Below are 25,086 nucleotides of genomic sequence, written 5' to 3'. Positions count from 1 at the left end.
GTCTGCGTTACCGTGGTCACGGCCCCTTTTGTGGCGAATGGTGAAGTTGTATTGCTGGAGCGCAAGGCTCCATCGCAACAATCGCCCATTCGTCCCAGAGACTGTGTGCAACCAGCTGAGGGGATTGTGGTCCGTCTCCACGATGAAGTGGCGCCCGTATAGATAGGGTTGCAGACGCTGCAGGGCCCACACTATGGCCAGGCACTCCTTCTCCATCGTGGAATAGGCAACTTCCCTTGGTAACAGCTTCCTGCTCAGGTACAAGACTGGGTGCTCTTGGCTCGCAGAGTCCACCTGGCTGAGCACCGCACCGAGGCCGAAGTCACTGGCGTCGGTCTGTACTACAAACGGCCGCGTGAAGTCGGCTGCCTGTAGCACGGGCGGGCTGGACAGGGCGTCCTTTAGGGCCTGGAAGGCTGTCTCGCAGTCCATTGTCCAATCGACTGCGGAGGGCAGCTTCTTCTTGGTGAGGTCCGTCAAGGGCTTTGCCAGGCTACTATAGCATGGAACAAACCTCCTATAGTACCCAGCGGTCCCCAAGAAGGACATCACCTGCTTCTTGGTCCTGGGGGTGGGCCAGGATGCGATGGCCTCCACTTTCTCAGGCTCGGGCTTCAGTGTTCCCCCGCCTACCCGGTGACCGAGGTACTGGACCTCGCTCATGGCCAGCTGACACTTGCCCGGCTTGATGGTCAAACCTGCCCGGTGGATCCGCCTGAGCACCTGTGCTAGATGCTCTAGGTGGTCCTCCCAGGTGGGACTGAAGACGGCAATGTCATCCAGGTACGCGGCCGCGTACCCTTCAAGTCCCTTGAGCAGGGTGTTGACCATCCGCTGGAAAGTGGCAGGGGCATTCCTCATCCCGAATGGCATCACCGTGGACTCGTACAGTCCAAATGGGGTAATAAAGGCAGAGCGTTCCCTGGCCTTGCGAGTCAGGGGGATCTGCCAATATCCCCGGCTCAGATCCATGATGGTCAGGTACTGAGCCCCGGCCAACTGATCGAGCAGGTCATCGATGCGTGGCATTGGGTACGCATCGGCGACCGTGACCGCATTGAGCCCCCTGTAGTCCACGCAGAACCGAGTGGTTCGGTCCTTCTTAGGGACGAGGACTACAGGCGAGGCCCAAGCGCTGTTGGATGCCTGGATCACCCCCAGCTTCAGCATCTCGTCAATCTCCTGGCGCATGTGTTGCTGCACCTCCAGGGAGACCCGATATGCTGAACGCCGGATCGGGGGATGATCCCCCGTGTCCACGTGATGGACAGCCAAGTCAGTCCTTCCGGGCTGGTTGGTAAACAACCCCCGGAAGGGGTGTAGGGTGGCCCACAGCTGGGACCGTTGGTCCTCCAAGAGCTGGTGGCCAACCTCCACATCCTCAATGGATCCGCCTGCCCTAACCTGGGCTAGCATATCCAAGAGGGTTTCCGCTTCTCCCTCCTCGGGCAGGTTGCACACGGGGAGCGCACATGCCTCCCGCTCATGATGTGCCTTCATCATGTTCACATGGAAGGGCTTCCGCCTTCCACGGGCAGGGTCCAGGGTGACCAGGTACGTTACAGGGTTGAGCTGCTGGTACACGAGGTATGGGCCTTCCCAGGCTGCCTGAAGCTTGTCCTGTGGTACGGGGACCAGTACCCACACCTTTTGACCCACTTGGTAGGTCCTCTCACAAGCGTTCTGGTCGTACCAACGCTTCTGATCGGCCTGGGCTTGAGCCATATTGTCGTGTACCAGTTGCGTCAAGGCCTGCATTTTGTCCCGGAAGCGCATGACATACTCGATAACCGACACTCCAGGGGTGGCCAAATCCCCTTCCCAAGCCTCTTTCACCAGAGCCAGGGGGCCCCGCACACGTCGCCCGTACAGGAGCTCAAACGGTGAGAATCCTGTTGAGGCCTGTGGAACCTCCCGGTAAGCAAATAACAGGTGTGGGAGATACCGCTCCCAGTCACGCCCATGGGAGTCGACCAACATCTTAAGCATCTGCTTTAAGGTGCCATTGAACCGCTCGCACAGGCCATTAGTCTGTGGATGGTACGGGCTGGCCACCAGATGTCGCACCTGGACTTGCTTACAGAGGGCCTCCATCAGCTGGGACATGAATTGGGTCCCCCGGTCAGTGAGCATTTCCTGGGGAAAACCCACTCGGGAGAAAATCTCCAGCAATGCGGTGGCCACCTTGTCAGCCCGAATGGACGACAAGGCCACTGCTTCTGGGTACCGGGTGGCATAGTCCACTACCGTCAGTATGAAGCGTTTCCCGGAGCTGCTGGGGATGGCCAGCGGGCCGACCAGATCCACAGCCACCCTCCTGAAAGGCTCATCGATGATTGGCAGAGATACCAGTGGGGCTTTGGGGCGTGGCCCCGCCTTCCCCACTCTCTGACAGGTTTCACACGAACGGCAGTAGGCAGCCACATCGGCCCCCATTTTTGGCCAGTAGAAATGCTGGTTCAACCTGGCCTTGGTCTTAGCGATCCCTAGGTGTCCGGCCATCGGAATCTCATGTGCGATCCGCAACAACTCCGTCCGGAACGGATAGGGTACCACCAACTGTCGGTCCCTGGGCCACGCCTCCGGTGAACCCTGCTGGACCGTGGCCCGGTACAGCCGTCCTTGGTCCCAGACCACTCGCTCCGGGTCCGAGTCCGAGGGAGGCTGTGCCGCCTGCTCCTTAAGAGCTTTCAGGCTGTCGTCAGCTTCTAACGCTGCCTGAAACCCCTGACTAGATGTGGCCAGAATCGACGAGACTGTCACATCTTCAGTCAGTACCCCGGGACCTGTGTCCTGGCCTCCACCTGACTCGGCTGCCACTTGGTCAGAAGGGGAAGAGCTATCGGACCTCCGGGAGGCCCCTTGGCTTCCAGCACTCCCACTGCGGGTGACAGCGGCCACAGCCGCTGCGACCGTGGGTCGTGCCTGCTCCTCCTCCGTTCCTGACCAAGTCGCCGGTTCAGGCAGACCTACCTGGCTTCCTGACACCCCGGTTGTGGGGGAACCATGCACCGAGATCTTACCTGGGAGCACTTCCGCTCCTGGACCGGCCCCAATCTCACCTGCCTGTTCCCCTCCTGCAGCAACAGAACCCCGCTGTGAAATCTCTGGGGACCCCACATTTGCTGTGGTAGCCCCCACCCCACACACTGGTCCTCCCCCTGCAGCACCCTGCTCTCTGCTTATCCCTGCAGAGGGCAACAGATCCCAGCTCACAGGCTGGTTACTTGTAGAGGCATTGTCACACCTTTCTCTGACCCCCTCCCCTGTCACAGCTGCAGCTGAGTGTGTGTCTATGGTGTCTATGCAAGCAGAAATATCAGAGTTCACTCCCTCCTCCCTTACATCATTCATAGATAACACATTAACATTGTTAGGAGTCATGTCAGTACGGGCTGAAGGTTCAGCCCTTGGGGGGGGCCCAAACTGGGAGGTTATCTGCCCCAAATCTGTCCCAAGTAGCACGTTTGCAGGGATCCGATCAGTTACCCCCACCTCCCTCACCCCCCGCCCTGCGCCCCAGTCCACATAAATGTCAGCAACAGGCAGCGCCGGGTCAATGCCTCCAATCCCGGAGACAGCGAGGGTTTTTCCAGGGATCAAGTCTTGGGGGGACACCATCTCCGGCCGCACCAGAGTCACCTCCGAGGCGCTGTCTCGCAGTCCCATGGTCACAGACCGGCCGACGGTGACAGGTTGGAAGCTGTCCAGGGACCTACCACCACCCCCACCCACACAATACACCTTGGGCGGCCCTTGGGACGGGGACGGAGCCGGGGCCTTGGGACGCTGAGGGCACATGGCCTTGAAGTGTCCAGGTAGGTTGCACTGGTGGCACCGTCTTGGTTCCGCCACGGGCCTGGAGAGGGGAGTTGAGGGGGACACCCCCTGCAGTCTAGGGGCAGGTGGGGCAGTCGCAGAGTTCATCTTACCCCCTCTCCAGGTGCTGCTGGTGGCCGCTCTCCTGGCCTCAGGGGCCCGGTTGTTGGTGTAGTCATCGGCAAGGGCAGCTGTAGCCGTGGACCCCTTTGGCTTCTGGTCTCGGATGAACTGGCGGAGATCCTCAGGGCAGTTCCACAAGAGTTGCTCCGTGATGAACAAGTCCAGGATCTCCGGTCCGGTGGAAAGCTGCAGGCCTTGGGTCCAGTGGTCGGCAGCTCGGGCAAGTGCCCGCCGGTGGTCAGCCCAGGAGTCCTTTGGTCCCTTCTGTAGGCTCCGGAACTTCTTGCGGTAGGACTCTGGGGTGAGGTTGTACTGTTGGATCAGGGCCCGCTTGATGGTGTCGTAGCCCTGATCTGCCTCAGCAGGCAAGTCCCCAAGGATATCCAGGGCCTTACCCCTTAAACGGGGGGTCAGGTATTTGGCCCACTGGTCCTTGTTCAGATGGTGCTGCAAGCAAGTCCGTTCAAAAGCAGTCAAGAAAGAGTCCAAGTCTCCATCCTGCTCCAGCACTGGGAAGTCCTCAACACGGACCTTTGGAAGTTTGGTGTCTTGAAGGTCACGTGTGGCTGATGAGGGCCGGAGCTGAGCTAGCTGCAGCTGGTAGTCACGCTCTGCCTGGCGCTCTTCACGCGCTGCCTGCCGCTCCGCAGCCTCAGCCTCACGCGCTGCTTGCCGCTCTGCCCTGCGCTCTGCCAGGAGTCCCTTGTAGCCCTCCTGGTCTCCAGCCTGGAGAAGGGCCATAGCCATTTGAAGAAGGCTATCCGAGCCTCCCAGGCTCGGTGGAATGGCACGTGGTGATCTGCGGCCCGCTGCGGAGCCTGGTGATTCACTGTCCATTGCAGAGCGGAGGGCTGGCATCTGGCTCGTTGAGGACCCTTGGGTGAGCTGCTCCTCATCTTGTCCATAATTGCCAGCTTGTGCGCTGTCCTCTGCAGAACGGTTTTCTGGCGTCGAGCTCCTGGAGGACTCGTGGGCAACCTCCTCATTACTGCCCACAGCACCGTCCTCCCTCTCTTCGGCTCCTGCCTTAGCATTGGCCAGTTGCATAGCTCTGCTCCTGGTGCCATCAGCCATTCTTGCAGACTTTTGGTCACTGACACAGAACTGACACCTGATGCCTCCACACACCTTACAGTATCTGCACTCTGACACTCTAGTGTTGAGCTAGTCTGAAGACCCCAGCAGCCACAGCTGCTGCAGGCAGTCTTTAGTGTCTGGGAGTATGGGTCTCACACTCACACACACTATTATCTCGATCCCACCGCTTGCCACCAATATGTCACAAACCACCGGGGGGGTCACTCAGAAATCCCCCGCGCTGGCTACCAGTACGTCACAATCGGGGGGTAACAAGTGGGGGTCACCCCTCCTTTATACCTCCCGACCGACAGACAGAGCACGTGACGCGCTCTCTAGCGCCCCTCTTATAGTCAGGCCAATTCTGGAATTGCCCGACCATAAGCAAGGAGGCCGCTATACTACTTATGCCGATTATTGAAGGGTCCCCGGTGAGAGTAAGGTATATATTCCCCCGACCTCCGCGGGCGGAATATATAAAATCTCCCCGAATCTCACTGGCCTCCCCACAATAATCCTTGGCACAATTCGCTGCCACCAACCGATTTACGGTAACTATTAGCCGAACACACAGACGTGGGATTCAAGATCGAGATAACAGAACAGCCCAAGATTAATTATATAATTTAATCAGCCTAAAGCACACTAGAACTACAATATATACAATAGGGAATCTACAGAATATACATATGTCAGAGTACAGTTACAATCAAAGCATGGGTTACAAACAGGCATACACAGTTCCAGCAGTTACCTTGTTGCGTCTGGCCACAGGGGGGCGCTGTACCCAGGTTTCTAGGATCCTTCCCACAGATGTTTCCTACACGTGCCCCCAGCGAAAGAACACTGGAAAGTGGCCGAAGTAGGGTTATCAACCTGGCCAAATCCAGGTCCCCTCCTACCTTCGTGACCTCACAGGGAGCACTGCTCCACCCCTGGCTTGAGTTATGGACAATATCCCAACCTGGAATATGGGCCATAACTTTGCCTGGGAGCGTCGTAGGCGGACGCCAATGCTCTCATTGTGACAGTTATGAATTTAGCTACAGAACGAGGGGACTCATGACCTGTCTGCCAGTTCCCCATTGGCTGATATCACGCCTGGGGCATTTCCCAATGTCCTGCTCCCATAAAAAGGGTGTGCCGGCATCGTCCGCATGCAGAGACACCATTTTTATGGTTGCCATATTTATCGGAAATATGGCTTGCGAGATATGAACCATTTTTTACTGGAGTCGTTCTGTCTGGCTATTTCCATAGCCTTGTAATGAGATACAACTCTTGTTACAGGGTGACGGCAGGGAGTCATCCTGTGTCCTTTGTTCCCACACCACCTCATCTCCATATCACAGGACATGGCCATGGAGGTGTAAGTGGAACACTGAGAACAAGAAGGGAGGGGGCACTGCCAGGGAGTGATGAGGGATTATGACTGGAGTCATAATTCATCTTCATATCCCGGGATTTGCCTCACAAAAGGTATATAATTGTACAGGAGACACAATGTCTATACAGCTCTGGCAAAAAGGAAGAGACCACTGCCCAATTGTCAGTTTTTCTGATTTTCTTCTTTCTATTTTTGAGTAAAATGTAAATTGTTCTTTATTCTATAATCTACTGACGACGTCTCCGAATTTCCAAGCAATACATTTTGTATTTATTTTCTGACAATGAGAAATGGGGAAAATAACAGAACAATGCATGGCTTTCACCTCAAATAATGCAAAGAAAACAAGTTCCTCATCATTTACACACAACAATATAATAATGTTTTACCTCAGGAGGATTCAGGAATCAATATTTTGTGGAATAACCATGATGTGTAATCCCAGCTTTCCTGCATCTTGGCCGCTTTCCTCCAGTCTTCACACGGCTTTTGGGTGACCTTATGCCACTCTTGGTGCAGAACTGTAAGCAGTTCTTTGATGGCTTGTGATTATCCATCTTTCTGTTGATTACATTCCAGAGGTTTTCAATAAGGTTCAGGTCGGGAAATTGGGCTGGCCATGACAGTGACCTTCAAAAGAAATGGCAAATGGCAGCTGAGGTGAAGTGTATGACAAGAACAGTTCGTAACAGGCTCCTAGAGGCAGGGCACAAGTCATGTAAAGCTAGAAAAAAGCCTTTCATTAATGAGAAGCAAAAGAGAGACAGGCTGAAGTTTTTCAAAACCATAAGGATTGGACCGTAGAGGACTGGAGTAAGGTAATCTTGTCTAATAAGTCTAATTTTTAGCTTTGCCCAACACCTGGTCGTCTAATGGTTAGACGGAGACCTGGAGAGGCGACAAGCCACAGTGTCCTGCACCCACTGTGAAATTTGGTGGAGGATCGGTGATGATCTGGGGATGCTTCAGCAAGGCTGGAATTGGGCAGATTTCACTTTGGGAAGGACGTATGAATCAAGCAGCATACAAGGTTATCCTGGAAAAACAGCTGCTTCCTTCTGCTCTGGCAATGTTCCCCAACTCTGAGGACTGGTTTTTCCAGAAGGACAATGCGCCATACCACACAGCTAGGTCAATCAATGTGTGGATGAAGGACCACCACATCAAAACCCTGTCATGGCCAGCCCAATCTCCAGACCTGAACCCCATTGAAAACCTCTAGAATGTAATCAAGAGGAAGATGGATATTCACAAGCCATCAAACAAAGAAGAACTGCTTAGATTTTTGCACCAGGAGTGGCATAAAATCACCCAAAAGCCGTGTGAAGACTGGTGGAAAGCAGCCGAGACGCATGAAAGCTGGGATTAATAATCATGGATATTCCACAAAATATTGATTTCTGAATCTTTCTGAGGTAAAACATTATTATATTGTTGTGTGTAAATGATGATGGACTTGTTTTCTTGCATTATTTGAGTTGTGAAAGTGCTGTGCATCCTGTGCATTCTGTGCATTGTTCTGTTATTTTCACCATTCCTCATTGTCAGAAAATAAGTACAACATTTATTGCTTGGAAATTCAGAGACGTCGTCAGTAGATTATAGAATAAAAGAATAATTTACATTTTACTCAAAAATATAAAGAGGAAAATCAGAAAAACTGAACATTTTGCAGCTGTCTCTGAATGTTTGCCAGAGCTGTATATTTGTTAGTTAGAACAGACCATAATATATATAGTAATGTGTATATAACAAGTATCCCTACATTATAGATAGATGAATTGACAGAGAACCTATGGAGACTGTTTTCTGATCCCTGCCAGATCAGGAATATATCATCGATGTATCGTGCCCAGAATAGGACATAGTTCATCGACAACTCCCGATCTGACAAGAGGTCCTTCTCCCACAGCATATGATGGGGCAAAGGATACCCCCATTGCAGTGCCCTGGAGATGCAGGTAAAAGGACCCCTTGAAAATAAAAAAAATTATGGGTTAAAGAAAGCTCAGTAGACGCAATACTAATTCACTAACCGCAGGTGGAATGCTGGTTGTGTTGACAAAATGTTTGTGGCGCAGAGACCATCACCATGTATAATATTGGTGTACAGGGTCTCGTCCCCTGTCAGCAATAGTGTGTCTCTGCCCACATGCAAGCCATCCACCTAATAAGCTCCGGTCTGCCTGTACGAATGGAGATTTATGTTCCCTTTAGATGCCGTGATAACGTCATGTCTGTGAGAGATATTTATATATTTAGATTAGATTTTTGGGGGGGGATATAAATTTCATTCTCTCTCAATTGATCTATATATAATGTAGGGATACTTGTTATATACACATTACTATATATTATGGTCTGTTCTAACTACTCGATATATAGACATTTATGTGTCTCCTGCACAATTACACACCTTTACATCATGGGATCGCACTGTTTGCCCGCAATCTCCGCTGTGCACCTGATCGTTTATGGACCACCAACTATGGCTTATTTTTAGAGTACGTCTTATATTTTAAGTCCAAAGGGAAGAAAAGAGAAAAAAATCCTGTGGTCCATTCTTCTGATGTTTTCTCTTTTCTTCCTTTTGGACTCTCATTGGTGGTTGCCAGCCACCAGTCCCGGTCTGTGGTTCCATTTCCAGGAGTGGTCAGCCTACCATTTCCCCTTTATTTGACTGATATTTTAAGCATACTCAAAAAAAGCCCCCCAAATCCTACTAGAGCTTATTTTCAGGGTAGGTCTTTTTTAGGGGGAAACAGGTTCTGTAGATAATAGATAGATAATAGATTAATAGATAAATTGTTCCTATCTTAGGAGAGGACGGCTAGCTTTTGCAAAAATCTCTTCTTTAATGTCGGATTCCCTAGGATTAAGGTTAGCGCTTCCACAGATGGATATGTCAGAATGGTCAGCTTAAAGAGGACACTAAAGATGTCCTTGGGTCTGAATAAGGCCAGGTTGAAGGAGGAGGCAATGTTGCCAGTAATGGCCATCTGTAGGACCGTGTTCAGGATCACTTGAAGGACCATGGACCTGATCGCTCGGACATGGCCACTGACACGAGGAGAATAACTGACGTTGGACTCACTTGTTTTGATCCTCCACACGTGTCTTATGAGATATATTACACTGAGCCCGATACAGACGAGAGTACTAATGAATGGGAGAACACAGCCGAGAAGGATGTTCAGTGTCAGGCAATAGTAGTTTACCTCTGGACTTGTGGAATTAGTCGTGCTGTCGATAACCAAGGTTACTGTACAACAAACTGGAAAACTGACAACAAAGACCCAAATTAATGAGGCAGAGATGATTTGTGTTATAGAAGAGGAAAACTGGACCTTCACCCAATTCGTCAAAGGAGTGGAGAAGTTGGAGAGCTTCAGACAGTATTGGATGGAGAGCCAGGCTGTGTTCCAGAAGAAGAAGTAGCTCATACAGAAGAAGAACACAGATAAATACAAATAGATGATCCCGATGTGTGGAAGTCTAGAAAACACAGAAAACATTAGATTGATGAAAACGGAGAACCACTGGAGGACCAGGTCAGTGAGAGCCGTGGACAGGACGATCTGCTCACAGGTAGTCAGGCGTTGTTTCTTTCTTGAGTGAGTAACATACATGGAGGCAATGAAGGAGTTCAGAGCGGTTCCTGGAATTAACATAACGATGGTGATGAGAATATGTAATATCTCCAGAAATGGCATTCTGCCCTTTCACGTTCTGCCACGGCCGGAGGTGAAAGGAGCTGTGGATGAGGTCTGCCCTGGCTTGATGTGACAGGAGCTGTGAACACGGTCTACTCCGGTCTGAGGTGAGAGAAGATGTGGACACAGTTTGTCCTGGCCTGACTTGAGAGAAGCTGTGGACACGGTCTGTCTCGGCCTGAGGTGAGAGAAGCTTTGAACACGGTCTGCCCCAGCCTGAAGTGAGAGGAGCTGTAGACACGATCTACTCTGGTCTGAGGTGAGAGGAGCTGTGAACACGATCTGCCCCGGTCTGAAGTGAGAGGAGCTGTGGACAAGGTTGGTCCCAGCCTGAGGTGAGAGGAGCTGTGGACACTGTTTGTCCCGGCCTGAGGGAAGAGGACCTGTAGACACTGTTTGTCCCGGCCTGAGGTGAGAAGAGCTGTGGACACGGTCTGTCCCGAACTAAGGTGAGAAGAGCTGTGGACACAGTCTTAGGTGAGAGGAGCTCCGAGCTGTATACACGGTTTGTCCCAGCCTGAAGTGAGAGGAGCTGTGGACACGATCTGCCTCGACCTGAGGTGAGAGTAGCTATGACACGGTTTGCCCCAGCCTGAGGTGATAGGAGCTGTGGACACGGTCTGTCCTGGCCTGAGGTGATAGGAGCTGTGGACACGGTCTGTCCTGGCCTGAGGTGATAGGAGCTGTGGACACCTGTGTTGTGATGGAACAGATCATAACGATTAATGGTGTACAGCAATGAGGATGGATCGGGTAAGCGATGCAAATGTGAGATGTATCTGATTACTGCTGCATGACGAGAGCTGTGACGCCTCACCATCACATATCACATGGAAGAAAGGGACAGGGATTCTTCACAGAATACAAAGAGATTCATTAATTACTGGAGCTGGAAGACAAAAAAGGGTAAATGTTGACATATTGTACCCCATCCAGACAATTCAGAAGGTGGCGCAGAACGAAGACTGAAAGCAGATATTGTCTGCTTCCAGGGGCATTACTAGAGTCTGAGAGGATCAGGGGGACATCCCCAAAGCGAATGTCTGCACCCGTCCCCCTACATAATATATATTTGTACTGTTGCGGTCAGAAATTTTTGGCCAGTGAACAAATCTTCATGATTTCAGCTCTGCAGGTCTTTATTTTTTACTAGCTGTACTACCCGGCTTCGCCCGGGTTAATAACTGCTGTTAACAAAATAGAATGTATTAACAAAAATGTATTCTGCACACAAACACCACAAAACAAATAGATATAAATGTAATTATAATGTCTGTCTCCCCCTCTGTATATATCTCTCTGTCTCTCTCTCTATCTCTTTGTCTGTCTGTCTTTCCCTGTCTGTCTCCAACTGTCTCTGTCTCTTTCTCCGTCTGTCTCAATCTCTTTCCCTTTCTGTCTATCTCTTTCCCTGTCTGTATATCTCTGTCACTTTCCCTGTCTGTCTCTTTCCCTCTCTTTCCCTGTCTGTCTCTTTCCCTGTGTCTGTCTCTTTAACTGTCTTTGTCTGCCTTTTACTCTGTCTGTCTCTTTCCCTCTCTTTCCCTGTCTGTCTCTTTCCCTATGTCTGTCTCTTTGTCCGTCTCTTTACCTGTCTTTGTCTGTCTCTTACCCTGTCTGTCTCTTTCCCTTTCTTACCCTGTCTGTTTCCCTGTGTCTGTCTCCGTCTCTTTGTCTGTGTCTGTCTCTTTACCTGTCTGTGTCTGTCTCTTAACCTGTCTCTCTCTTTCCCTCTCTTTCCCTGTCAGTCTGCCTCTTTGTCTGTCAATAACGAATAACGTTTGGAACACCATTCTAAGTCTGAACTGGGTGCAAAAAAACTAAAAAAACATCACTATGGGGAGATAAGGTATGCACACCAGTGACTATGTAAGGGGAATACATGGAATAGCAGAAACTGCTGTGTGAATACTGACTTGAAAAATCCAATAGCTATATGTAAGAGTGAGAATGTGAAAAATGGAATCTGCATTACTGCCATGAACATATGAATCAAGAGAAATTTAGCTACTGAATTGATCAATGCAATAGAGCCCCAACACTACGCCAAAGTATTTCTCTACGTTGGGGTCCCGAGCTTGTGTGTGTCCTCTCATGCAGGTAAAAAACTTACCGTGTATGGGACGCTGAGACCCAGGCTATTTGATTCATATGTTCATGGCAGTAATGCAGATTCCATTTTTCACATTTTCACTCTTCATATAGCTATTGGATTTTTCAAGTCAGTATTCACACAGCAGTTTCTGCTATTCCATGTATTCCCCTTACATAGTCACTGGTGTGCATACCTTATCTCCCCATAGTGATGTTTTTTTAGGTTTTTTGCACCCAGTTCAGACTTAGAATGGTGTTCCAAACGTTATTCATTATTGTTAGTAGTTTTTCGTTTGTGAACCCTCCCCACGCACACCTATTGCCAATCCATATCATACGCATATATAGCCGGGGTCTCAGCTTCCCATACACGGTAAGTTTTTTAACTGCATGAGAGGACACACACAAGCTCGGGACCCCAACGTAGAGAAATACTTTGGCGTAGTGTTGGGGCTCTATTGCATTGATCAATTCAGTAGCTAAATTTCTCTTGATTCATATGTTCATGGCAGTAATGCAGATTCCATTTTTCACATTTTCACTCTTCATATAGCTATTGGATTTTTCAAGTCAGTATTCACACAGCAGTTTCTGCTATTCCATGTATTCCCCTTACATAGTCACTGGTGTGCATACCTTATCTCCCCATTGCCTCTTTGTCTGTGTCTGTCTCTTACGCTGTCTGTGTCTGCCTCTTTCCCTGTCTGTGTCTGTCTCTTTCCCTGGCTGCATTGTGACATGCCAACATTCCATTTAAGGGCGTGGCTGCGCATTCTTCTGAAGTTCTGGCTGCACTGTGGCTCCCAGCTCCATTCGCTTTAATGGAGGCAGGTTTTTTGGTGAATAACTGTAAAGCGCGGGGTTAAAATTTCCCCTCAAAACAAAGCCTATGACGCTCTCGGGGTCCAAAAGTGTGAGTGTGCAAAATTCTGTGGCTGTAGCTGCGACAGTGCAGATACCAATCCCGGACACACACACACACACACACACACACATATATATATATATATATATATATATATATATATATATATACACACACACACACACACACATTCAGCTTTATATATTAGATTTAAAATGAAACAACTGAGATGCAATTGAAGTGGAGACTTCAGGTCTGATTATAAGAGTAAACCAAGAATCTCCCGTGAAACGTGTAAGAATTGCAGCCATTTCTCTACAAAGTCTCCTCATTTCAGGGCTCAGAAGTAACTGGAGAAAGTGACTTTCCCATAAATAAAATGGCGATTTTAACCTTTTGTAGAGAATCCTTTGCAGCAACAACTGAAGTCTTCTTCGTCTTCGTGGACTTTGTGGACTCTCCCAGATTAAAGTGAAAAACCTGTAAAATGTATTAAACATTCAGTCTTAGTGCATCAGACGTTTCGGCCCAGAACATGGCCTTTGTCAATGACCAACAAATGAGTTAAGCGGCTTTCACACTACGTTTTTTTTAACATGCGTCATGAACGTTTTTTGCTGTAAAAGTGGATCCTGTTTTACAAACAAAAACGCATGTGTTATTTTGCAGGATCCTGTCACTTGAAGTTTATGGGCGGGCATTGGAGTCATGTGATTGGGAGTGAGGGGAAATAAACACGACAGACTGGGAGCCGGCATCTGACAGCTATGGAGGCTCGTAACCAAGGTAAACATCGGGTAACTAAGCGAAGCGCTTTGCTTGTGCTTGGCTACCCGATATTTACCTTGGTTACAAGCCTCCGCAGCTGCTAGGAGCCGGGCTGCCTGCTCCCTGCACACGTAACCAAGGTAAACATCGGGTAACTAAGCGAAGCGCTTTGCTTGGTTACCCGATATTTACTTTGCTTACGAGCGTCCGCCGCTCTCAGGCACGGGAGAGAGGAGAGAGAGGGGGGGAGAGAGAGAGAGAGAGGGAGGGAGGGGGAGAGAGGGAGGGGGAGAGAGGGACTGATCACCCGAGGCTGGTTTCTGGGCATGCTCAATAGAGCAAGCAGGATCCTGTCTATCAGCATGCCAGCGTTCACATGCGTTTGCGTGCAGTATAGTCAGGATCCAGCAATTTGCAGTATTTGGACGCAGCTCAAAACGCTACAAGTAGAGTTTTTGAAAAAAGTAAAAAAAACTGCAAGTCGCTGGATCCTTACTATAACGCACGCAAATGCATGTGAACGCATGTTGACGCGAGTCCTTTGCAAATGCATTGAAATGAAAACGCATTTGTACTGGATCCGTTTTTGCGTTAAAAAAAACGTTCATGACGCATGTTAAAAAAACATAGTGTGAAAGCAGCCTTATACCTTCAAACCATAGAAATTCCTTGAGTAGGGAACACGTGGCCAAGGACGTCTCTATTGCTGGTCTCCTGCGGTGTGAAGTTTTATCGCCTTAACTGCGGTGACTTCAGTTGTTTCTTTTTTGTTTGCTTGTGGTGACTCCTCTGTATTTGCTCCTTGTGGTGACTCCTCTGTATTTGCTTCTTGTGGTGACCCCTCTGTATTTCCTCCTTGTGGTGACCCCTCTGTATGTGCTCCTTGTGGTGACTCCTCTGTATTTGCACCTTGTGGTGACCCCTCTGTATTTGCTCCTTGTGGTGACTCCTCTGTATTTGCCCCTTGTGGTGACCCCTCTGTATTTGCTCCTTGTGGTGACTCCTCTGTGTTTGCTCCTTGTGGTGACCCCTCTGTATTTGCTCCTTGTGGTGACTCCTCTGTATTTGCTCCTTGTGGTGACCCCTCTGTATTTCCTCCTTGTGGTGACCCCTCTGTATGTGCTCCTTGTGGTGACTCCTCTGTATTTGCACCTTGTGGTGACCCCTCTGTATTTGCTCCTTGTGGTGACTCCTCTGTATTTGCCCCTTGTGGTGACCCCTCTGTATTTGCTCCTTGTGGTGACCCCTCTGTATTTCCTCCTTGTGGTGACTCCTCTGTATTTGCTCCTTGTGGTGACTCCTCTGTATTTGCTCCTTGTGGTGACTCCTCTGTATTTGCTCCTTGTGGTGACTCCTCTGTATTTGCTCCTTGTGGTGACTCCTCTGTATTTGCTCCTTGTGGTGACTCCTCTGTATTTGCTCCTTGTGGTGACCCCTCTGTATTTGCTCCTTGTGGTGACTCCTCTGTATTTGCTCCTTGTGGTGACTCCTCTGTATTTGCTCCTTGTGGTGACCCCTCTGTATTTGCTCCTTGTGGTGACTCCTCTGTATTTGCTCCTTGTGGTGACCCCTCTGTATTTGCTTCTTGTGGTGACTCCTCTGTATTTGCCCCTTGTGGTGACTCCTCTGTATTTGCCCCTTGTGGTGACTCCTCTGTATTTGCCCCTTGTGGTGACTCCTCTGTATTTGCACCTTGTGGTGACTCCTCTGTATTTGCTCCTTGTGGTGACTCCTCTGTATTTGCTCCTTGTGGTGACTCCTCTGTATTTGCCCCTTGTGGTGACTCCTCTGTATTTGCTCCTTGTGGTGACTCCTCTGTATTTGCTTCTTGTGGTGACTCCTCTGTATTTGCCCCTTGTGGTGTCTCCTCTGTATTTGCTTCTTGTGGTGACTCCTCTGTATTTGCTCCTTGTGGTGACTCCTCTGTATTTGCTCCTTGTGGTGACTCCTCTGTATTTGCTCCTTGTGGTGACTCCTCTGTATTTGCTCCTTGTGGTGACCCCTCTGTATTTGCTCCTTGTGGTGACTCCTCTGTATTTGCTTCTTGTGGTGACTCCTCTGTATTTGCTCCTTGTGGTGACTCCTCTGTATTTGCCACTTGTGGTGACCCCTCTGTATTTGTTCCTTGTGGTGACTCCTCTGTATTTGCTTCTTGTGGTGACTCCTCTGTATTTGCCCCTTGTGGTGTCTCCTCTGTATTTGCTTCTTGTGGTGACTCCTCTGTATTTGCTCCTTGTGGTGACCCCTCTGTATTTGCTTCTTGTGGTGACTCCTCTGTATTTGCCCCTTGTGGTGACTCCTCTGTATTTGCTTCTTGTGGTGACTCCTCTGTATTTGCACCTTGTGGTGACCCCTCTGTATTTGCTCCTTGTGGTGACTCCTCTGTATTTGCTCCTTGTGGTGACTCCTCTGTATTTGCTCCTTGTGGTGACTCCTCTGTATTTGCCCCTTGTGGTGACTCCTCTGTATTTGCTCCTTGTGGTGACTCCTCTGTATTTGCTCCTTGTGGTGACTCCTCTGTATTTGCTCCTTGTGGTGACTCCTCTGTATTTGCTCCTTGTGGTGACTCCTCTGTATTTGCTCCTTGTGGTGACTCCTCTGTATTTGCTCCTTGTGGTGACTCTTCTGTATTTGCTCCTTGTGGTGACCCCTCCGTATTTGCTCCTTGTGGTGACTCCTCCGTATTTGCTCCTTGTGGTGTCTCCTCCGTATTTGCTCCTTGTGGTGACTCCTCTGTATTTGCACCTTGTGGTGACCCCTCTGTATTTGCTCCTTGTGGTGACCCCTCTGTATTTGCTCCTTGTGGTGACTCCTCTGTATTTGCTCCTTGTGGTGACCCCTCTGTATTTGCTCCTTGTGGTGACTCCTCTGTATTTGCACCTTGAGGTGACTCCTCTGTATTTGCACCTTGAGGTGACTCCTCTGTATTTGCTTCTTGTGGTGACTCCTCTGTATTTGCCCCTTGTGGTGACTCCTCTGTATTTGCCCCTTGTGGTGACTCCTCTGTATTTGCCCCTTGTGGTGACTCCTCTGTATTTGCACCTTGTGGTGACTCCTCTGTATTTGCTCCTTGTGGTGACTCCTCTGTATTTGCTCCTTGTGGTGACTCCTCTGTATTTGCCCCTTGTGGTGACTCCTCTGTATTTGCCCCTTGTGGTGACTCCTCTGTATTTGCTTCTTGTGGTGACTCCTCTGTATTTGCCCCTTGTGGTGTCTCCTCTGTATTTGCTTCTTGTGGTGACTCCTCTGTATTTGCTCCTTGTGGTGACCCCTCTGTATTTGCTTCTTGTGGTGACTCCTCTGTATTTGCCCCTTGTGGTGACTCCTCTGTATTTGCTTCTTGTGGTGACTCCTCTGTATTTGCACCTTGTGGTGACCCCTCTGTATTTGCTCCTTGTGGTGACTCCTCTGTATTTGCTCCTTGTGGTGACTCCTCTGTATTTGCTCCTTGTGGTGACTCCTCTGTATTTGCTCCTTGTGGTGACTCCTCTGTATTTGCTCCTTGTGGTGACCCCTCTGTATTTGCTCCTTGTGGTGACTCCTCTGTATTTGCTTCTTGTGGTGACTCCTCTGTATTTGCTCCTTGTGGTGACTCCTCTGTATTTGCCACTTGTGGTGACCCCTCTGTATTTGTTCCTTGTGGTGACTCCTCTGTATTTGCTTCTTGTGGTGACTCCTCTGTATTTGCCCCTTGTGGTGTCTCCTCTGTATTTGCTTCTTGTGGTGACTCCTCTGTATTTGCTCCTTGTGGTGACCCCTCTGTATTTGCTTCTTGTGGTGACTCCTCTGTATTTGCCCCTTGTGGTGACTCCTCTGTATTTGCTTCTTGTGGTGACTCCTCTGTATTTGCACCTTGTGGTGACCCCTCTGTATTTGCTCCTTGTGGTGACTCCTCTGTATTTGCTCCTTGTGGTGACTCCTCTGTATTTGCTCCTTGTGGTGACTCCTCTGTATTTGCTCCTTGTGGTGACCCCTCTGTATTTGCTCCTTGTGGTGACTCCTCTGTATTTGCTCCTTGTGGTGACTCCTCTGTATTTGCTCCTTGTGGTGACTCCTCTGTATTTGCCCCTTGTGGTGACTCCTCTGTATTTGCTCCTTGTGGTGACTCCTCTGTATTTGCTCCTTGTGGTGACTCCTCTGTATTTGCTCCTTGTGGTGACTCCTCTGTATTTGCTCCTTGTGGTGACTCCTCTGTATTTGCTCCTTGTGGTGACTCCTCTGTATTTGCTCCTTGTGGTGACTCTTCTGTATTTGCTCCTTGTGGTGACCCCTCTGTATTTGCTCCTTGTGGTGACTCCTCCGTATTTGCTCCTTGTGGTGTCTCCTCCGTATTTGCTCCTTGTGGTGACTCCTCTGTATTTGCACCTTGTGGTGACCCCTCTGTATTTGCTCCTTGTGGTGACCCCTCTGTATTTGCTCCTTGTGGTGACTCCTCTGTATTTGCACCTTGAGGTGACTCCTCTGTATTTGCTCCTTGTGGTGACCCCTCTGTATTTCCTCCTTGTGGTGACCCCTCTGTATTTTCTCCTTGTGGTGACCCCTCTGTATTTGCTCCTTGTGGTGACCCCTCTGTATTTGCTCCTTGTGGTGACTCCTCTATTTGCTCCTTGTGGTGACTCCTCTGTATTTGCTCCTTGTGGTGACCCCTCTGTATTTGCTCCTTGTGGTGACTCCTCTGTATTTGCACCTTGAGGTGACTCCTCTGTATTTGCACCTTGAGGTGACTCCTCTGTATTTGCTCCTTGTGGTGACCCCTCTGTATTTCCTCCTTGTGGTGACCCCTCTGTATTTTCTCCTTGTGGTGACCCCTCTGTATTTGCTCCTTGTGGTGACCCCTCTGTATTTGCTCCTTGTGGTGACTCCTCTATTTGCTCCTTGTGGTGACTCCTCTGTATTTGCACCTTGTGGTGACCCCTCTGTATTTGCTCCTTGTGGTGACTCCTCTGTATTTGCTCCTTGTGGTGACTCCTCTGTATTTGCTCCTTGTGGTGACTCCTCTGTATTTGCACCTTGAGGTGACTCCTCTGTATTTGCACCTTGAGGTGACTCCTCTGTATTTGCTCCTTGTGGTGACCCCTCTGTATTTCCTCCTTGTGGTGACCCCTCTGTATTTGCTCCTTGTGGTGACCCCTCTGTATTTGCTCCTTGTGGTGACTCCTCTGTATTTGCTCCTTGTGGTGTCTCCTCTGTATTTGCTCCTTGTGGTGACTCCTCTGTATTTGCCCCTTGTGGTGACTCCTCTGTATTTGCACCTTGTGGTGACTCCTCTGTATTTGATCCTTGTGGTGACCCCTCTGTATTTGCTCCTTGTGGTGACTCCTCTGTATTTGCTCCTTGTGGTGACTCCTCTGTATTTGCCCCTTGTGGTGACCCCTCTGTATTTGCTCCTTGTGGTGACTCCTCTGTATTTGCTCCTTGTGGTGACTCCTCTGTATTTGCTCCTTGTGGTGACTCCTCTGTATTTGCACCTTGAGGTGACTCCTCTGTATTTGCACCTTGAGGTGACTCCTCTGTATTTGCACCTTGAGGTGACTCCTCTGTATTTGCTCCTTGTGGTGACCCCTCTGTATTTCCTCCTTGTGGTGACCCCTCTGTATTTGCTCCTTGTGGTGACCCCTCTGTAGTTGCTCCTTGTGGTGACTCCTCTGTATTTGCTCCTTGTGGTGTCTCCTCTGTATTTGCTCCTTGTGGTGTCTCCTCTGTATTTGCTCCTTGTGGTGACTCCTCTGTATTTGCCCCTTGTGGTGACTCCTCTGTATTTGCACCTTGTGGTGACTCCTCTGTATTTGATCCTTGTGGTGACCCCTCTGTATTTGCTCCTTGTGGTGACTCCTCTGTATTTGCTCCTTGTGGTGACCCCTTGGCATTTGGTCTCATGACATCTTCTCTTTATGGTGGGCTTAGATCCTGATGCACTGACTTCCTGGAGAGAGGTCCTCACTTGGAGGATGTTGTGAATGGCTTTCTTCAAAATGGAAAGGATTCTGCAATGATTCATCACTGGTGTCTTCATAGGACGTCCATTTTGATACAGGTATTCAGTTAGCCATTAAAAGGTATCAACCACTGAGGACTTCAGTTCTTTTAAACAATTTTTTAGACGTCCAGTCATTTGTCAGTTCCCAGCTCACCAGTGCGTTTTAGCTTGACCTCAGCACTGTTTATAACCTGCTGACAGGACCTCCTTAGCTTGTTTTCCCCCTGTAAATATCGCTCATTTAAACGACACCGCCAGGGTCACGGAGTCAGGCCCAGCCGCCGTAACCTCCCAAAGCAGAACCGCGGCCCGGTTCCGAGCGCCCCCCCACCAACGGCCCTGGTGGGCAAGTCATAAAGACACCACTGGATTGATTTGATTCCAGGCTGGTGGCACATGACATCTATATTGGAGATCGTATATATGAAGCGATGGACCAAGGGCCTTCCACTCTGCAGAGCAAGTCACGGGATCAGACAGACTAAAGCGGGCTTTACACGCAGCAATGTACCTTACGATGTGTCGGCGGGGTCACGTCGTAAGTGACGCACATCCGGCATTGTAGGGTACATTGTAGTGTGTAACAGCTACATGCGATTGTGAATGAACGGTAAAACGTTCCTCGCACGCACGTCGTTCATTCCTGAGGAATTGAACGTCAGGTTGTTCATCGTACCCGGGATAGCGCACATCGCTGTGTGTGACACCCCGGGAACGATGAACAGATCTTACCTGCGTCCTGCGGCTCCTGGCCGGTAAGGCGGAAGGAAGGAGGTGGGCGGGATGTTTACGTCCCGCTCAGCTCCGCCCCTCCGCTTCTATTGGCCAGCCGCCGCGTGATGTCGATGTGACAACGAACGTCCCTCCCACTCCAGGAAGTGGACGTTCACCGCCCACATCGAGGTCGTATGGACGGGTAAGTGCGTGTGACGGGGGTTACTCGTATGTGCGGCACATTCAACAAATTGACCGTGCTGCACATACGATGGGGGCGGGTCACATCACATACAATATCGTATGCGGAATCGTAACATGTAAAGCAGGCTTTAACGAGTAAACCAAGAAAGAAGTTTATTTATCAGGGTAACAAATGTAAGCTGCAGAGCAGTGGTGGGATAGGGGCAAAAGGGACAACTCCAGATACAACAGTATATATTATAGCTAAGGCGGCCCAGGTCGCCACAACTAGTACAGTAAGCAATACAAGTCCAAATAGCAATATATGCACATATACAACATTAATCAATCCTACTCTATCCACTAACCTGGCTGGTCTCCTCTAAAGGACTGTGCGGATACTGCACTCTCACTATGGAGGCCTATACTGGTTCCCTCACTGCCATACCCGGGTACTCATTCCCGGCTCCGTCCGCAGGACCGGTCCGCTCTGGGGCTTGTCGGTATGGTGGGGCGCACTTCACTCCAGGAGGGCGAAGCAGGATTTCGTTTCCCCAATTTGCTCTACAGCTGGGCTCCTCAGGCAAGGAACTCTGCAGGCCGGATACCGACTCTCCTATATCTCCATTCCTCAGCACGTCCTGGAATCAACACTGTGCCACTTCCTGCTTCTCTCCCACTTCTCACCGATCTGACTAAGTCAGCTCCAGCAGCAGGGGGAGGTCTGGGCCATACCACTATGCTCTGCTTGTGAGCCAATCTATTAAAGCCACAGTACAACACAATGTGAAAGTCACAGTGAAGTAACATCCTTAGTAGGGGCCGCACTCCCCTATATATATATATATATATATATTATATATATATATATATAAAGAGAAACGTCTCCAATCCGACAGCGCTGATGGATCCGAGACTATGTCTGTTGGACATTAATTGGAAGTTAAAAACATTGCTTTCAGCGTCAGGGACACAAATCTTACATAGTCAAAGAGGAGACAAAGCCACCGCTCTGAGGAACATGGATGAGACAGACATGCAACATGAGAAGGCCAGGCCACCATCCACATCGCGATTACACGTTATTACCACCAAACCATGGACATTCTAAAAGTCTCTGGAATGTTTCTGTTTCAGCCTCTTGTCCCGCTATCTCCATGTGGTTCCATCTATGGTCTGGAGCTGATTGGTATCTTGGTGGCTTCACTCCACAAGGTGTAAAGTGTTATTCTTTTGAGGAGGTGCATTGTCTAAAGAATCTTCTATGTAATTTGGAATTTCCCAGGATTAAAGTGAAAGCCTGGGCAGTGGGATAGAGCAGGAGGGCGATCCAGAAAATGATATTACTAACATAACTAAAGTCAAATGATGAGAGGAACATGCCCGCCACTGACGGGAAGATGAAGCTGTTGAGTAGAAGCTGTAAGATCATTGTCCTGGAAGCTCGGACGTATCCCTGGAGGTGAGGGGATGTGATGGAGTGGGAAGCATTGCGCCTCATCCTCCACATGTGCCTCAAGAGAGACCCCACAGTGATCTGAATGCAGATGACATTCATGATAAATGGGAGGTAGCAGCCAAGACCAACATTGAAGTAAATGTACTGAAAATTCATCAGGAAGAAACACGTTTTCGCACTGGTCCCATTCTGAGGCTTTCTGAACGACATTGTCCAAATAAATGGCAGATTGATGAAGACTAATCCCACCAGCGTAGCTACGAGCACGTGGATGACAGCCGAGGACAACTTCTTCCTGAACTGAGATATGAGGTCATGTGTTGGGTTGACCACTTTCAGGCAATAGTACAACGACAGCCAAGCCGTGTGCCAAAAATTGCCATAAATAAAAACATAGCCAAAAATAAGTTGATAAATATAATTATTAACCTGGTTACATCTCAGAAAAAGGAACAATGCAGTGTCATAACAAAGGTAACATTGGAGGGTGATGTTGTTGAGGGCCATGAAGAGGAACATTCGATCACACACACTGAAGCGCTCCTTCATTCTCCAGTCTCTGAAGTACATAGTGACTACGGAAGAGTTTAGGAAGACTCCGGAGAGCCATGAGATGACGGCAAGCACCAACTGGTACATGGAGTCCATGTTCACACTCACAGGTGCTGTTCTGATTTGCCTACTTCTATGCAGAGCGAAGCACAGGAGCTCCACAATGTGCAACCACACTGATCGGAGGATGGGGAAGAGTTACCACCACGAGACCAATGGAAATCTGTGCAAATCTGTGCAACGTCTGAAACTGACGGGAAGAAGGCCGCCTTTCATTAATTTACTAAGCAAATGTTCCTGCCGCCAGCTGCCGGGTTTTACTGCTCAGGATGTTTTGTATAATTTTTGCTTCTTCACTGCTGAATAAGAAATAAAAACAGTAACAGGGATAGGAAGAAAGGAGAAGCCTTAATAAGGGACCATAGAGGAGAAAGGTTAGGGTTACGCGGTGACGCGGACCCGTCACACTACTTACCTGCCTAGCGACGTCGCTGTGACCGGCGAACCGCTTCCTTTCTAAGGGGGCGGTTAGTTCGGCGTCACAGCAACGTCACTAAGCGGCCACCCAATCGAAGCGGAGGGGCGGAGATGAGTGGGACGTAACATCCCGCCCACCTCCTTCCTTCTGCATTGTCGGCGGCCGCAGGTAAGGTGAGGTTCCTCGTTCCTGCGGTGTCACACATAACGATGTGTGGTGCCGCAGGAATGACGAGCTACATCGTACCTGCAGCAGCAATGATAATTGGGAATAGGGGGGGCATGTCACTGATTAGCGATTTTGCACGTGTTTGCGACGATTTTCAATCGCACGTAGGTGTCACACGCAACGACATCGCTAGCGCGGCCGGATGTGCGTCATGAATTCCGTGACCCCAATGACATCGCTTTAGCGTGTAAAGCGGCCTTAAGTTGTTACCAAACTGTCTCTTAATTGCAGGAATCTAAAGCTGGAGAGCAGACAGGCTGGTGTGTGTGTATGGATGGACACATGATGGATGGATAGATTGATAGATACACACACACACACGTGTTACACTCATGGCTTTGAATTATGATATTGCCAGAATACAATATGATTATATTTGAATAACTGTTGATTTTTTTTTTTGTTAAAGAAGATGTCCCCTGTAAATAAGCCTCCCGCGATCTTTCAGAGCAAAAAAATAATATAAGAGCCTGTCTTATTTTCGGGGCCACACGGGTATATTTCTTACTGCATACTGTTTGAGGCAGAGTAATCTACTGTACTACTATAGCTATTCCTAAGGATAGCGGCTAAATGGTGACTAAAAAGAAGCTCTCATTGTCTCTGTTTGGCTCATGCTGTTAGGATCACCTGGTGAGGTGGAACCTCCAAGCCTAAGGACACAGGCGTTGGTGAAGAAGACGGGTGAGACATGCATGGATAGCTGAGGGATTGGAGATCACAGGCAGATAGGAAAATGTCCTGAAGACCACAGACAGGTGGGTGTGGTATTATATTGGAAATTGCTGGCAAGCAGTAGACATACAGAAGACCACCAAGAGGTGGGTGTGATATTGGAAACCGCTCACAGGCAGTAGATGTCCAGAAGACCAAAGACAAGTGGGTCTGATATTGGAAATGGCTAGCAGGCAGGAGACATCCTGAAGACCACAGACAGGTGGGTGTGATATTGGAAATGGCTGGAATGCAGGAGACATCCTGAAGACCACAGACAGGTGGGTGTGATTTTGGAAATGGCTGGCAGGCAGGAGACATCCTGAAGACCACAGACAGGTAGGTATGATATTGGAAATGGCTGTCAGGCAGGAGACATCCTGAAGACGACAGACAGGTGGGTGTGATATTGGAAATGGCTGGAATGCAGGAGACATCCTGAAGACCACAGACAGGTGGGTGTGATATTGGAAATGGCTGGCAGGCAGGAGACATCCTGAAGACCACAGACAGGTGGGTGTGATATTGGAAATGGCTGTCAGGCAGGAGACATCCTGAAGACGACAGACAGGTGGGTGTGATATTGGAAATGGCTGGCAGGCAGGAGATGTCCTGAAGACCACAGACAGGTGGGTGCGATATTGGAAATGGCTGGCAGGCAGGACACGTCCAGGAGACCAAAGACAAGTGGGTGTGATATTGGAAATGGCTGGCAGGCAGGAGACATCCTGAAGACCACAGACAGGTAGGTGTGATATTGGAAATGGCTGTCAGGCAGGAGACATCCTGAAGACGACAGACAGGTGGGTGTGATATTGGAAATGGCTGGCAGGCAGATGTCCTGAAGACCACAGACAGGTGGGTGTGATATTGGAAATGGCTGGCAGGCAGGAGACATCCTGAAGACCACAGACAGGTGGGTATGATATTGGAAA

General features: G+C 49.4%; 2 protein-coding genes across 2 annotated transcripts; both read right to left on the bottom strand.

Moving 5' to 3' along the window:
- Positions 1–9,222: 9,222 nt before the first annotated feature.
- On the bottom strand, positions 9,223–10,119 carry LOC142246857 (taste receptor type 2 member 140-like). The gene has a single exon (XM_075319908.1). The coding sequence runs from the start codon at positions 10,117–10,119 to the stop codon at positions 9,223–9,225; it is 897 nt and encodes a 298-aa protein (XP_075176023.1).
- Positions 10,120–21,945: 11,826 nt separating this feature from the next.
- LOC142246856 (taste receptor type 2 member 40-like) lies at positions 21,946–22,827 on the bottom strand. The gene has a single exon (XM_075319907.1). It carries the CDS (start codon positions 22,825–22,827, stop codon positions 21,946–21,948), a length of 882 nt encoding a protein of 293 aa, XP_075176022.1.
- Between the last annotated feature and the right edge of the window lie 2,259 nt (positions 22,828–25,086).

This window comes from Anomaloglossus baeobatrachus, chromosome 7, assembly GCF_048569485.1.
Source record: "Anomaloglossus baeobatrachus isolate aAnoBae1 chromosome 7, aAnoBae1.hap1, whole genome shotgun sequence".
In the NCBI taxonomy this organism is placed as follows: Eukaryota; Metazoa; Chordata; class Amphibia; order Anura; family Aromobatidae; genus Anomaloglossus; species Anomaloglossus baeobatrachus.
The sequence above is the reverse complement of the archived record's forward strand: the minus strand, read 5'-3'. Positions and strand labels throughout refer to the sequence as shown.